Source organism: Festucalex cinctus, chromosome 12, assembly GCF_051991245.1.
Source record: "Festucalex cinctus isolate MCC-2025b chromosome 12, RoL_Fcin_1.0, whole genome shotgun sequence".
Lineage (NCBI taxonomy): Eukaryota > Metazoa > Chordata > Actinopteri > Syngnathiformes > Syngnathidae > Festucalex > Festucalex cinctus.
The window spans coordinates 446,142-461,629 of NC_135422.1; the positions used below are offsets into that span (position 1 = coordinate 446,142).

The following is a 15,488-nucleotide window of genomic DNA, read 5'->3' on the forward strand; positions in this document are numbered from 1 at the left end:
GTGAGTTGTGGTCTGCCCTTTGATTGATGAAAGTATAGGCCCTACCAGGTCAACCAAACACATGCGACCCTGAAGAGAACAGTGCATGAAGGATGGTCAACTAAACAATCTCTAATATAGCACGTGGATTTGTAGATTAAAACGTGTCAAAGAATCCAATAAAACAATTTCATTTTCTATTTTTATTCGTACGGTTAGAGCTCAGGCGAAGCTAACCTTAAACAACTCGAAGAAAAGAAACTGGCCAAACGTGCACAGTGCTTGGGTACGTCATATGTGGATGTGGGAGCTGGTGGCCCTTCTTATATTTTTTTTTATTCATTTTTTTACGACGGGAGATTTTGAGGAGGAACGTGTGTCAACAGGTCGTCGTTCTTGCAGTTCCTTGGACAACAGCGTCATCAAGTGGAAATTTTGCGTTACTACAAAACATTTCATTTTCGAAGGCGAGGAGCGATACAATTGAAATAATTCACTGCGGTCAGGCCAGCCAGCCGCCACTCGAAAAGACGAAGTCAAGCCAGCCGCCCCAACGATTGTTAATATTCTGCATTACGGTAACATGCCGACATGCCGCTGCGTTGGCCACCTTCAAAATAATAGCTGCTCAACACCTGGTTCAGGGTTTAAAATAAAACAACCATTAAAAATTCAAAGTTTGTTATCCCAGGACCAGAACAATTCTAAGGGACACTACACCATCCCAGGTATCCACCCAGGTGACCAAAATCTGATGTTGCATTTCAAAATAAAACTCCTTTGAAAATCGAAAATTCAACTACTCAGTTTTCAACTGATTCTCAAGTATTAGTAAATATACATTATGAAACAACAAATACATTTTATATAAAAACAAATCACTTTATTTTTCTATTTGGGTAGAGAAAAAGGTGATTCCTGTTCGGCAATGAACCTTTTTCGGATCTGTGCACAGACTCGGACTTTCTGGAAAGATTTATTGGGCATCTTTACAGAGACTTTTCATTGAAATGGGAAAATATAGTCTTTTGTGGGTTAGCACATCCACCTCCCAGTTCTGAGGACTCGGGTTCGAGTCCAGGCTCCGGCTTTCCTGGGTGGAGTTTGCATGTTCTCCCCGTGCCTGCGTGGGTCTTCTCCGGGTACTCCGGTCTCCTCCCACATTCCAAAGACATGCATGGCAGGCTAATTGGCTAGTTGTTTGTCTCTGTGTGCCCTGCGATTGGCTGGCATCCAGTTCAGGGTTTACCCCGCCTACTGCCCAGAGCCAGCTGAGATAGGCTCCAGCACCCCCGACCCTTGTGAGGAATAAGCGGTCTAGAAAATGGATGGATAGTCTTTTTTTTTTTTTTTTTTTTTTTTTTTTAAGGAATATTGTTAATGAAGATATCTTTTTATTATTAATTTGTTAATACTTCGGGCAAATTTTTGTATTCATGGATGCAAGTATAGAAATGAAAAAGCCAATTAACTTCACAGTCACACACATTAACAACGATATGATCACCTATATTAGATTTATAAATGACTCTCATACTGGAAGGCTCTGAAAGCTGTCAACATTTGCAAAAAAATAAATAAATAAATAAAATAAAAAAAAATAAAATAAAAACAAGTTATATGGATGTATATGAAACCACTGGCATTTTTTTTTTGTGGTGTTGATTTTTTTTTTTTTCATGTTGTACACTAGTATACTACTAATATATAATATTTCATTTTGTTTATTTCAGGTATACTGTTTTGTACTTATTCGATGATTGATTAAAAAGAAAGTGAGCTCGACTTTGGAGCGCAAGTGGCTTCCTGGTTTCTCCACCGTGTAGTAGTCTTATCTGTGATTGGTCGCTATTTCAGCCGGTATATCCAATCCACTACGGCGTTATAACTCGTAGTCACTGGCACCGCCCTCGGGCTAAAGGGGCGTTCCCATGGGGCGATCTCGTCACCATACTGTCCTAATCGACAGGTGGCAGCACTTCTGACTAAGAGCTGATGTGACAACACTAACAGTAAGACGAAGTACCATACATAACAAGCTAAGCTAAGCTAAGCTAAGCTAAGCATTAAACTAAACTATGCGAGGTTATTTACTGGGTGAGTGTTCCAAATGTGCGTTATTTCACTGCAATGGAATAACATCGTAGCGCTAGGATTTTGCAGTGTAGTGAAATATGTTTATCAATCGCGACACTGGCTAAAATGTGTAAGAGAAACAAAAAGCTACCGTGAGTTAAAAGTTAGCTTCACTTCGGTCAGAACCTGATGACAGCGGAGAGAGAAAATCTGTAGACGGCTGATGGTTGTTTTGTCGCTCGATTTGGAGATAACGCGAAACAATACTTTGCCGTTCTCGTTCATTCATATTTCGCAGAAGTGAAGATGGTTTTCAATCTGACGCTTGTGCCAATCATAAAAATTAATCTGTTGCAATAATCTCGCGAGACTTCAAATGACTACAGAAACGTTTTCATTTCAAGAAAATGCTATTTCAATTTTAGTTTGATATCGTTGGTATTTCTTAACTATTAATAACCTTGGGTTTCAGTGACGGGGTGGAGCTCCAACATGCACAATTTGGTGGTCCAAGCTCTTGCCATGAGGCAGCTGGGAAGGTTGAATCCGCGCCATCTACTGGCTGCTGGATATGGACCTGCACAGACTGAATGGTGTCCCAGGACTATCCACACACGCCAGCTGTGGGGATGCTCCACTTACCCCACCCTGGGCTGTCACCGGCCGGCTCTTTGCGGCAGGGATGCCGTCAGGAGGTGGTCTGTCCATCAGCTGAGGTTCAAAAGCAACAGGAAGAAAGGTACTGCAAAGCCAATGCATGAGGAAGAAGAGGATGAGGATGAAATTGATCCCGAGAGCAGTGATTCTGAGGATGAGGACCCAAGTATGCCAAAAGACTATAAAGACATTGAGAAATACGTGCAGTCCTTCCGTTATGACGTCATTTTAAGAGCTGGCTTGGACATGGCGCGCAAGTAAGTCTCACTGGCACGCATTACAATATCTCTCTACCTGATGCTGCTCGGAGTGCCAGCTCGTATATGATGTTTCTAGTTTCATACAGTTTAGCCAGACAATGACACCTTTTTCTTCCCAACAGCAAAATTGAAGATAATTTCTACAGCCACAAACTCCGGTTAAATGGACAAAGGCTTATCAAGAAAAGTAAAATGGTGAGTGTTTACCAGTAATGGATTTCTACTATTAATTTCATACAGTTCATGTATTATCTGGCCTGACAATTTTGTACTGTATTTAGGTGAGAGTTGGGGACACTTTGGACCTGGTGATGTCAGAGAACCAAGACACCAACACTGTTACTTTAATGCGAGTTGTCCTGAAAAAGGTTTTGGGTCAATCTGCTAATGAAGAAAAGTACAAAGTTTCCTTAAGGCGCTGGAAGTTCATCGCACTGCCAAAGGATGAGGCCTTCAAATCTTGAAGTTCTTCAAAGTTCTGACTGGCCAGTTAAGGCACGAGAAAGACACGGTACACTGTACATACTGTATCCTCTGGGCTGTGTGTTATGGAGGCATGTAGAAGATAAACGGTTGATTCCAGACATTAAAAAAAAAAATAATTCTATGCATATTTGAGTAACGAGTTTACCGACTTCTTCCACCTGTTTTTGATGGAAATGTTATCTTAAAGATGCCCATTGTTCATTTGTAGTCGTCGACAAATGATGCTTCATGAAGCACGTATGTCTTTTGACTCCTCTAGATGGCACTCTTGGTTTAAATATGCAGTGGAAATGTAATCAAGTTCCATTGCTCTAACCTTTACAAGTCAAAAAAATATTGCAGTGCTTCAAGAAGATTAATTTTCCCATTACTAAAACAAAAAGTGAATTGGTTAGGCACCTTTTTATGGTACTGCCAGCCAAACTAAAACTGTCAGATAAGGACAGTTTATCAGTGTTAATACTGTGTTAGCTCAATGCCTGATCAGGAGCATGCAGCAACTCGAGCATCAAAGTCCCAAATTGTCATGTTATTTATTTTTATTAGAAATAAGAGCTCAACCCCTGTCAGTGTTAAATGTTCTATAATATAAACCTCTACAACAAGGCTTAATATAAGTATATTAAAACAGGTGAATCAATGCAACATTGGTAACAGAAATATTTGCTCATTTAGCAAAAGCTATGCTTTGAACTACTCTTATTACACCAGGGAATGATCTGGGGAGAGAGAGAAAAATATATATATGTATGTATGCTGATTAAAATTGGCATGCTGATCCAAAATAGCAGTCAGCTTTTTTTTTTTTTTTTTCTTTTCCTAGAACATCAAGTGTTTCTCCACAGCTTACCCTCCAGGTTAGGAAAATTCCACTGATTAGCTGTAGTGAGAAAAACTGTTAATTGGGCTCTTCTATAGCAATGTTGCAAATTGTGCCGTCACAATTGAAGTGTGTGCAGATCCCAATTGCTCAGTACTATCAATATCTGTAAACAGAATGCTCACTGGCTTTTCCCGACACACCAATCGGGCATCAGAAGTCAGGAAGTGTCCGGGCCTCGGTATGCGCCATCTGATTAGTGTGTAAATGACCGTTTTAGCTGTTGGGAATGTCTTGGGGTTGGTAGGGATGTAACGATATCCAAACATCACGATACGATAAATATCACGATATGATAATTATCACAGTATTGTTGGTTGACAAACTCATCACGCAAGTGTGTAAAGACTGAAAAAAGCAAAATATTGTGTTTTTGTACATAACAGCAGTTACGGATAAACTGGCTTTGCCATGTCATTTTCTTGTTCCTATTGGCTCAGCGGTGCAAAGTTATCATGGTCTACTACCTGTATGTATTTCACAATGTTGTGGGTAAAAATATTTTCTTTTTTGACAGATGTTGAAAAATATTTGCCGGTATGACTGCTTTGTAGGAGTGATAACTGCCGCAGTGGCCCAAACATTCCTAATTAAAAGTAAACTGCACTAAAACCAACCACCAGACGATTCTCAACCTGCACAAATGGAATACAGTCCAACCTGGCTCGATGGGCCGACTGCATCGTGACATGATGATGTTGTGGCCACTTTAATATCACGGTATTGTCGTTATTATGTCTCTAGTTTTGGGGAGATTCAACATGTTGAATCAGCATTGGACCGTTGTGACATTTGATCACACTGATTGGCGTTAAGTGAATCAGTGCATGGGGCAAGAACAGTTAAGTGACGACTGCAAATAAATATTAAGCGATGGAAAGCCAACCCCCCAAATTGTACTTGACAAAAATATGTTCTATGCAACCCCACTAGTCGAAAAACGTTATTCTAGTTAATATTGTGTTAGTGGAATGAGTTAAGAGGCAAAATCCAGCGGTTTTTATTAATACCAGAAGGCGGCCATTTTGCCACTTGCTGTCGTGTGACATCACAGTACTCAAGTCTCAAGGTAATAACCAATCACAGCTCAGCTTCATAAAACAGGTGAGCTGTAATTGGTCGTTGCCTGAGCCCTGAAGCAAGTGTGATGTCATCTTCAGTCGACAGCAAGTGGCAAAATGGCCGCCCCATGATGGATAAAAACGGCCGGATTTTGCTTCTTGACTCATTCTACGCGCTGTGCATTTTCCGAGCGTGATTTGCCGTCAGGCTGACGCCTCATTTTTGGCTGACGTGGGATTGCTGTATAGAGGCCTTAAATCTTGGGCAGACAATTGTTTTATGCTGTTCTTTGTTGTTTTCTCAGTCTCATATATTCTTTTTAAGGAAACCGGTCTACTATAGCTCAAAAACTGAGATCAGTTTTGGATTCCGCCCCTAAAAATGAGTTTAAAAACAACTGTCAGACGTAGCTCAAGAAAAATGATGTTCCCCAGTGTGATTTTTGAAGGCTACATCAAAGTTAGATCAGCTCTGACAGTTTTGGCTTTTTAAAAGCGAGACTTTTGTCATACATGTAGAGCTATAGCAAGACTAGAGTTTTCCGAAGAAAGGCGCGACATGTTGGCTTGATCCTACAAGGGACAGTTTTGTCAAGTTGAGCTTATATGCTGCGCAAAATGACGTGTGGGGTGGGCGTGTCTGCTACTACAAGACAGAATTTGACCTCTTGGCCTTCTTCAGAATGTCACACTTCTTGCGATTGGGGCGCCTGCAGCGTTCGTCGATGCTCGGCACGCACTCGTAGTGCCACACTTCCTCCATCTTGTCCACGGGATACACGCTTTCCACGTAGTGACGGATCAGTCTGAGGCGCGCCGGGTCCAGCTGCTTCTTGTTGCAGGCCCCCGAATGGTTGTACTGCAGCCGCAGGTTCTCCGACGTGAAGAGCTCTGGGAAGAGGCGCACCAAGAGTCGGGCGGCAAAGTTTCCAACCGAGAGACTCTGCTGCACTATTTCCCGAACCTCCGCGTCCGAGAGGAGGTAAGCTGGCAGAATGGGGAACTCGGGTTTGGAAACCATCAGTTCATCCAGGGGAATTTTGCAAAAGTCTTTACTGCTCTTCTCAGGCGGTGATGTGGGAATTTCCGGATCCTCCCTCGTGCCGTCCGGGTGGATCTGCTTCAGGAAGAAGTCCTGCTCCGTATCCTGACCGTAGACTTTGCGGTGCTGCAGGTAGGATCTCCTCTGCTCCGTGTCGCGTCTCCGGCACCTCTCGTCAAGTTTGCCCACAAACTCCAGCATCCACACTCGGTCATTCCTGGCCCGTGGGTAGACCAACTGCACGTAGTGGCGGATGAGGTTCACGCGGAGAGGATCCAGCTGCTTTTTCCCAAGAGAACCGCTGCAGTTGTACAACTTGCGGGTGTTCTCACGGGTGAAGAGCTCGGGGAACAGAAGCACCAGCAGCCGGGAGGCAAAGTTCCCAATCGACAAACTACATTCGTAGTTAAACTTCAGCTGCTCCTTGGTCAGGAGAAACCCTGGGGGAACTGTAAAGTCCGGCACGGGGATCTCCAGATTGTCAAAATCTACTGGCAACAGCAGTGACTTTTTGGACTTGCGCGAGGGCCCTTCATTGTCACGCATCTGCGGAACCTTCAGGTCCTCGGACATGCCGGCCACGTCATAGCGCTCATCGGTGACCGTTTCGGGTTCACTTACATTGCCGTTGCTGTGAGGAGCGTCAAACGCGTCGTCCATATGCTGAATGCACACCTGAAGCCACCTCTCCTCAGGCACCTCCGGAAAATGACTTTCCATATACTTTTTGATGATTTCCATCCTGTCCGAGTCTAGAATCTGCTGACCCGCGCTGTTGAAACAGTTTGAGCTCTCTGGCACTTTGGTGCCCTCTTGAAAAAGCTCCGGGAACAGTCGGTGCATGAGGAAAAGGACAAAGTCTTCGGGGGAAGAGAGCTCGTCCAGCTCCTCTGTGGCTGGATCGTTGAACATTCCCAGCAAGCTGCCTTGTGAGGGGTGGTGATCCCCTCGACCCTGCTCATTTAGGAAATCGCAGGTTGAGGAACGCTCTGTTTTGATGCCGTCTCCGGCCGTCGTCTGCTTCCTGAGCAGCCGAGCGCTCTCCATGTCCCTCTGGGCCCAGACGCGGTTGAAGAAGTCATTGATCTGGGGGAGGCACTCTCCCTTCCACACGCTGTTGTTCTTGACGGAGGGGTAGCACGCCTCCACGTAGTTGCGGATCAGCTGCAGATGAAAAGACTGCAGCAATCTCTTGCTGGCCACGCAGTCGTGGGAGCACTCGCTGGCTTTGAACAGCTCGGGGAAGAGATGCACGAGCAAGCGGCAAGCCAGCTCCCCAGCGTCGGCCGTCTGCTCCATGAGAGGATTCAACTCTGCGCTCGTGAGCAGATATTCTGGAGGAGGCTGGAAATCGGCCACCATCTGCGCCGGTTTGATCTGCTTCTTTATCCGCGTGACTTCCAGACTTAACAGGTCCACTTTGCTGTGCAGCTGAGTCATGCTGGAACTGAGGCTATTGAGAATGAAAAACATTTTTTCAATGAGCGGGTAAATGCTCGAGTCTTTTGACCACGCTTGGCCTGAATTGTCCACGCTGGGAAAAGCCTCCGATAAGACATTTTCCTGGGAACTGAGGAGAGCGGAGGAGAGGACGCTGCTGGAGTTGTTCTCATTTCCAAGACATTGGCCTGCTTGCTGTTCGAGATTCTGTGCATTGTTCTTCTTCTCCAAGATTCTGTGGGCGATACTGAAGAGAGGCTTTCTGTAAGAAATTCTGGATTTGCCATGGAGGTTGTCCCTCGTCTCCCCGCTAGTGCTGAGACACAGAGGCTCGTGTCTGCTGCTCTCATCCGCCAACTGCCGCCTCATCTAGACAAAATAAACAACAAAATACATGCAAAATTACTGCAATTTTTCAGAAAATGAAGAATGTGTAACTCTGACAAACTAGAGTTACACATTCTTCACTTTTGAGGTAATGTTAGCAAAATAGCGAGCTAGCTCTTTTCATCGAATTCTGATCGGTTAACTACGCTCACATGAGCACCATCAAAAGAGCATCAGCAGTTCACGTTCCCGCAAATTAAGAAACAGCATTTGGTTGTCACACGCTGGTCATGTGCTATACACATCTGTGAATACTTGCTCAGTACCTTAATAAAAAGCTTTAAAAAAAATAAAATAAATACATTAAAAAAAAAGAGGGCGGTTTTCTTTGAGGGACATTTTTGCTCATAAAAAATTATTTTTTAGAGGTTAATCTGGAGACCTAAGCAAGCATTTTATTCAAAAAAAAACAAAAAAAAAAGACAATATAACGGGGGAGTTGTAGTATCCTACTGAAAATTCCATTGAATAATCAAATATTCAGAGCAACTATAGTATTTAATAACAAACAAGCAAGCACTTAGTTTCCTTCTTAGCCCCTGTAAAAAAAATAAATAGATGGCAGTCTCAAAGGACGTTGGTTCAGTTATTTTGCATAAAAGGGCAGATCACAGAAAATGACCTCGAACTAAAGTCTTTTCAAATGGCAACTTTGTGGCTTTAAGAAACACCCAGAAATCTTTAATGTTGTGACATGCCTGCGATCTGCTTCTTTTCTACAGAATTAAACTGAGACGGGTGATTCCATAATTTGGTTGTAATCAACGGTTTCGATTTCTTAAATTCACATATTGCACAGCAGCAAACCATTTTCTTGTCTAGAAACATTTTGTGTAGCTCAATATCAAACGCAAACTTATAAACTTAGTATTTCTTGTATCAAAAACATACGACATTAAAGGAAGCCGTAATCAGCATTCTTGCGAGTGACATATTTACAGTGGGTTCATGGCTGTGCGTTGTCACCTTAAATCATTTGACAAGGAATGCGACAAAAATGATTTATCCTACTCGAATTTTTGGAAGCGACAACTTGAGAGGAAACGTTTGATCTGACTTTTGAACCGGGTGTCTATTGAATCAAATCAACTCACCTCTCGTGCGACTCTCTTGCTGCTTGCCAACTGCTTACAGTCAGGTTCCATTTCCGAGGACTTTCGTTTAGCGGTCTCAGGAGAACTTCCTCCACGCTCTCCGGGTGCCTCGCCAAAAGCAAAGTCCTCAGTCTCGTCTTTTGTACCATGCTTGTGTTCTGCCAATTGAAGCAGATTTTCTTCTCATGTTCATTCAGCACAGTAAAAATACATCAAAACAAAACAGTGGTATGTTATTAACTTCAATTTGAAAACAAACAAGATAAATAAAAGTAAAGAAGATACTGTGTTTTCTCAAATATGCTCTAAGAGAGCCTGTGCCCCAATTAATCACTCACCACCACACCTCAAATAAAATAAAAAAAATATCAGCAATCACCCCTTTTATTCCCCACTGGAAAATAGCTGGTGGTGCCACTAAGTAGGTTGAATTACTTTTACATGACATGTGACAGACACCATGTGTGGTGGTAGACATCTTTACCACACAAAGACAAATGTATCAATTGATACAAAATCTGACTATATGAGACGAAAGAGTAAATTCCAGTTTTCACAACCTCTGATTAGCCCAGATTGGAACTTGCGGTCATAAATTATTTGTTGAGATTTGATTGTCACATTAACGGTCACGCGATCGATTCCACATTCCAGTTTTGAAAAGATGCTTACCTTTTTCAAGCATCTTTTCATCTGAAGCTTCCCCATACTTAGAGGAATTCATATCCTATGAGACAAAAATCACTTATTACTACTGCACGATACGCACAAAAATGTAGGCTTGTGGCTGAAACCTAAAATGCCATAAAATGAACCTTCTTCCAGTCTCCCTGTGTCTTTGTGTCTTTGCAACCTTTCATCTTGGTCTCATGATGTCAAGGTATTAACATGAAGACGATTAATTACTGTAAATACCTTTTTTTCCTGACTGAACCAGCAAATTTAATGGGTCAATTCATAGATCAAACATGGACATTTTGCAGTTGACTTCATTGGTGTGGAACAAGTTGCCTAAACAGCTCGACAAGTACCTTCAAGTTTAGTTGAAGTGGAATTCACAGGTCAAGGTTATAGTACATTTGAGGTTCATCCTGAAATTTCATCCCAAATGTCACTTGCTCTCTCTTTTTTGTGTGTGAATAGTGTTTGACTAAAATCATCGCCAAGTATACTATAAGCAAGAGCTTTTTTGCTCACCTGTAGCGTGTTGCAGGGTGCTTCTTCAACCGATCTACATCTTTCATTTACTTTTGTGGCCCATTCGCCGCCGAACTGTGAGTAAATAAACAAAGGGCGATCCATTAGGTGATGGATTGTTTTGTGTGGACTGTGGACACGATTTAACGTTGCCGGCTATGAAACAGAAACGTGGCATCGAAACAGCCATGAACTTGTTGATGTTGTAGCGCGCGCCAGCACAGTGACAAAGCGCGCGTCACTGACTCATTGCAGGCGAGCTTATGTGACGTCGTTTCGTCAACAAGTCAGCTGTGCGTCCCACACTACTTCCGCATTCCTTCGTCCGTCAACCCTTGAACCAAAACAGCATCAAATCTGGCAGCGCGAAACTCGGCTATTTGCAGAGTTATGCGCAATCTTTTATGCTTTTAATGTCCACATGAGTCGAACGGATCCGCCAGCGACGTACGAAGTGTGGATTTGAGTGACGCGGCGGCGTTTGCTCGGTTCAACCCCTCGTCCTGCTAAAGCTATTGCTAATTTGACGGGACAGTACTGGAAAACTGAGAAGAAAAAAAAAGCAAGCGTCCGTCACTTTACCGCTCACCTTCTTGAGTGCGCGGAATCCTTTGTGGCCGTGCTTGCACAATGTCGCCGCGTATAACGGTTGTTGGCGTTGTTGACCATTATTTCCTCCTGTCCCTCCTCCCGTGCCTTCTCGCGTGACGTGTCGTGACGTCACGTCACGTCACAGCGCGCGCCCGTGTGTCATTTCCGCACAGCTTGGAACCATTTCTGCCTTTTATTTTATTTTATTTTATCCCTTTCTGCTAAGTTGCTATTTTGCCGTCACCAAATTACCAGTTAAACTTGAAAAGTTGTATGCTTAGTTAGGAAATATTTGAAGGTAATGCCAATTTGTTTAGTTATGAAAATTTCTTTCCAGTCAAAGTCAAGTGTGTTGTAACGGTGTCTTCCTCATTATTGAGTTGATAAAATGTCGACTATCTGTATTCAAACATTTTACAATAAGCGCATAAGTCCGCATTACGTTTGCGCATGCGTGAAAATCAAGCTAAAACAAAACAAAACAATTTGCCACCAAATATAGCAATCATTTGAATGGCGTGCTGAAAGTGTTTGCACAACTGCACACCTTAAAGCTGGCATGCATCGTTTAAACGGCTTTCAGGTGTGACAAAACGACAGGTGCACTTGGTGCCATTTGAACTGTCCTAATAGAGTTTATAGGCCAAAAAGAAAAAAAAACACCCACACACAATTGCAACGCTCGAGACGGAAGTGTGCGCTTGTAAACCTCCGTTCAATCTTCCCAATTTCCAGGCAGAAACGAAAACTCCAAATGGACGTAAAAGAGGCTAACATGGAAAATAAAAAGTTGGTAGCAGGCAAGTCGCCGGAACACCTTCCCGTCTACACGATTACGATTATCATAATAATAATAATAATAATAATAATAATAATAATAATATAATCACAATCATGTCGATCATTTCAGCAATTTGGATAATTAAAAAAAAAAATATATATATATAACTCAGGAAGTGCTCACTCCAAATAGTTTGGTCTTGGTTAGCTTTCATTTTGAATTGTCCGTTTCCACTTTTTGTTGGTTGGAACATATTACCAACCGCACAACCACTTTTCGGGTTAAGGTTAGAAAATTCTTGTGGACCTTTGAATTACACGATAAATAAATTGGCGTATAAAATGGTTTTGCCCATTTCATATCAAATAAGATGTCATGCTTTACCTTTCAGTGACATCATTTCCAGGTTCGCTGCCTTGGATGATAAATGAACATTCTGTGGGACTGAGTCAGCGACAACTTACACATTTATTTTGTATTTGTCCTCTATCGTCAATATTTTGGGTAATAAAAAATAAAAAGTGTCTTGAAAATCACAGTTTGTCTAATAAGATATTCTGCTTCTGCTATCAATGCACTTTTACCTTATGCCAAATAGCACCATGATGCTGGTCCAAAATACTCAGGAAGCCTTTAATATTTCAAGTACTTCCATAATTATTCGTATTTTGTTGTTGTTTTTTTCTCTCTTCCTTTATTACTTCCCTTATTTTACTGTTTTCTTTAGCAGTATTGCTACTTTCTGTATGTTAGCACTCTGTAAACATTAGCCGTATGTTTATGTGCAATTATTTATTTAACATGCTGCTATACTGTATGTGTCTTCAATTGCTCCTCGGGGACAAATAGTTTGGAATTTGATTGAATTGAACAGTTCATAATATACGGACAACAGCGCCCTCAAGTGGCAAGGTTGTGTAGTAACTGTTTCATGGCTCTATGCACTGCTGCGGAATGTCTTTTTTTGTGCTGATTGATTCCCACATCACTTTTGAAAGATATTTGACGGATTTTTTGAGGAACAAATTTTAAAGATAGTCAATTGCTCTCTTCAGACGGGTGTCTTTCCTGCCGACTTTAAAACGGTGGTGCTGAAGTTGGACCCCAGCAGTTTTAACAGTTGCCAACCAACTTACCATTTTGAAGTAAGACTTTAGAAAAATAAAATATTTTCATCCAACATATACTGTATATATTTTTTAGATACAAATAATATTTTAGAGAAATGCCAGTCTGGTTTTAGGATGAACCATAGCACCCTGACTGCCATTTTAAATGATATCAGGTGTAATGGATGCCTGAAAAAGTTGACAGTCGGTGCTACTGGATTTAAGTGCTGCTTTTGATACTCACATTTTATGAAACAGGCTTGGAAGCCTGGTGGGCATCTCTGGTACAGCTTTGAACTGCTTTTATTCCTATCTCACACACCGACATTTCTTTGTTAGTACTGTATGTTCCTCTGGAAGCCATGAAATTAAATGTGGGGTTCCCCAAGGTTCAATCTTGGGCCCATTACTTTGGAATGTGTACATTCCTTGGGGAAGTCATCAGGAGACGCGTCGTCCGTCAACTTACAAAGTTACGCTGACGATACGCAGCCGCACGTCGGCGTGTCACCCGATAACATCGATACCCTTCGAAACTCTATTTTACATATTCAACCAGGACTGTGGACTTGAGTGAAGCTTTCAGTGAAATGACCAGAAAATTCCATTTTAATCACTGGCCGTTTCACGCACATACTCGCAGTCAATGTTGTGTCTCGGCCGCAAATACGTCGTCGACGGAGGGACGATGTAAGAAGTCACCGCGTTGGCCGATGCGATTCTCATTAGTCGGCTAATGAGCCGTCTCCGCGTCGGTCTGGCCTGCGACGGCGCGAGCGTGACCCGGGGTCAGCCGGGCGACGGCGTGCGGCACTTAACACAGGAAGGAGCTCGTTAAAGTGTCATTTTTAGCCAATATGCTCGTCTGCGTCAAACGGGCGCTCAGCCGTACTTGTGCCATCACGGGAGAATGACTCGCATCCATCACTGTCAGCAATGCGCTCATATTGCGTGTTTACCGGACGGAAGACAAAAAGCTCATTTTCAATATAAGGAAAGATTTCTTGTTTCAAACAACCGCTCAACGCTTCTTGCATCTAATTCAGTGAACGTACAATCTGCTTCCTTTTATGGAAAGAGACTTTTTTTCTTTTTCTTTTTTTTTTTAACCCAACTTAGTTGCACTTGTCCCATGCAAAGTACAATCATGGGGTTGGAGGTGCAAGTCCAGGGGCCTCCAAGTTCGGTCCTCGAGAGCGCCTGTTTTTTATGTCTCCCTCCTCCAATACAACTGAATCATAAACTGTCGTCAGGATTGATCATTTAATTCAGCTCCCCCACAAAAAAATAAAAATAATATAGATCTATTTTATAAGTGCAGGCATATTTGCACAGTTTTACTACATACAGCGTTTTAGGCCAGACCTTCTTTGGAAAAAGTTTTGTTGACTAAGTGCTTAGTACATTCTGGCCTTGGTTGTTTAGTTCTTTCAACTTTCCATGTCCAGTACCTTTCCTCATGTCTCCTCACGGCGAGGATAAATATTTCATGGAGTGCCTGAGGCGTTTCTTGGCACACGCTGTGGACTGCAGCCATGATGAGAGAAGAAGCCCAAACAGCAGAAGTGGACGCAGGGAAACCGAGCAACATATCGCACCTTTTTATTTTTAAAAATAGAAATAGTCCAGGTCGCCTCGTCTTTTGCATTAGAATACAACTTGTTCTTCTTCTTTTTTTTTACCTTAGCGTCTCTTCCGCCCGCTTCTTAAACAAAATTTTATCGCTCAGACTGCATTCCTAACCAATGAAGGGATGAGGTAGAAAATCTCAGCCATACACCAATATCCAAACTTGTTGTTTTTAATCACTCACACAATCTTACATCTGGAGAAGTGAACCACACCAACCGGCACCAAATGCAACTCCTCCAACTGGAGCCTTTTTTTTGTTTTGAAGTTACATAATTAACCTCCACGATGTCACGCGGCCTCCTGAGCTCTCTTCTTCATCTTGCTGTATGATTATGGACAGCTGGCCGCAAGCGTCACGCGAGCGTGAGGTTTCACACCTCAGCTGCGAGCTGCGAGCTGCTGCAGACGCATTCGGGGCAAAGCGCAGGCAGGCCAGCGGGCTGGCGCCAGCTCGCCCGATCGATACATCTGCATTTCCTGTCCATTTGCTCAAGTCTCTTCATGAATAATTACTGCTTGGCGGAGCTTCAATGTTCGGGCTGGCTGGGCCAAGAGGAGGAGGTTGGGTGACCTTTGCCCGCCCCTGACGCCACTTGGATCACATCACATATATCACGCACGCCAGAAAGCCACACGCATCACTCGATTCTTGAGCTCGACATGTGCCGTGCAGTGCCCTCCAAAAGTATCGGAACGTTGCATACTGAAGACATTTGTATTTCGCATCAAAAGATGAATATCAGACAAAAGTTCTGAATTCACGCTTTTATTTCACCGTATTTATCTGGATGAGTTTAAAAAAAAAAAAAAAAAACA

At 42.7% G+C, this 15,488-nt stretch overlaps 2 protein-coding genes across 4 annotated transcripts; one reads left to right on the plus strand and one right to left on the minus strand.

The window, feature by feature from the left end:
- Positions 1 to 1,854: 1,854 nt before the first annotated feature.
- mtres1 (mitochondrial transcription rescue factor 1) lies at positions 1,855 to 5,074 on the plus strand. Of its 2 annotated transcripts, none has more exons than XM_077538909.1 (4): positions 1,855 to 1,991; positions 2,528 to 2,969; positions 3,095 to 3,167; positions 3,254 to 5,074. In XM_077538909.1, coding segments are annotated over exons 1-4 (699 nt in total). In that variant the 5' UTR covers positions 1,855 to 1,990; the 3' UTR covers positions 3,437 to 5,074. The 2 variants fall into 2 exon arrangements, with proteins under 2 accessions (XP_077395035.1, XP_077395034.1); XM_077538908.1 differs by having other exon boundaries at positions 1,929 to 2,076; positions 3,254 to 5,072.
- On the minus strand, positions 3,301 to 11,302 carry bend3 (BEN domain containing 3). 2 transcript variants are annotated; one of them, XM_077538907.1, is made up of 5 exons: positions 11,149 to 11,302; positions 10,560 to 10,634; positions 10,035 to 10,089; positions 9,363 to 9,520; positions 3,301 to 8,250 (listed from the first exon to the last, which is right to left on the minus strand). In XM_077538907.1, the coding sequence occupies exons 3-5, from the start codon at positions 10,084 to 10,086 to the stop codon at positions 6,046 to 6,048; spliced, it is 2,415 nt and encodes an 804-aa protein (XP_077395033.1). In that variant the 5' UTR covers positions 10,087 to 10,089; positions 10,560 to 10,634; positions 11,149 to 11,302; the 3' UTR covers positions 3,301 to 6,045. The 2 variants fall into 2 exon arrangements, with proteins under 2 accessions (XP_077395033.1, XP_077395032.1); XM_077538906.1 differs by lacking the exon at positions 11,149 to 11,302 and having other exon boundaries at positions 10,560 to 10,901.
- Positions 11,303 to 15,488: the final 4,186 nt, after the last annotated feature.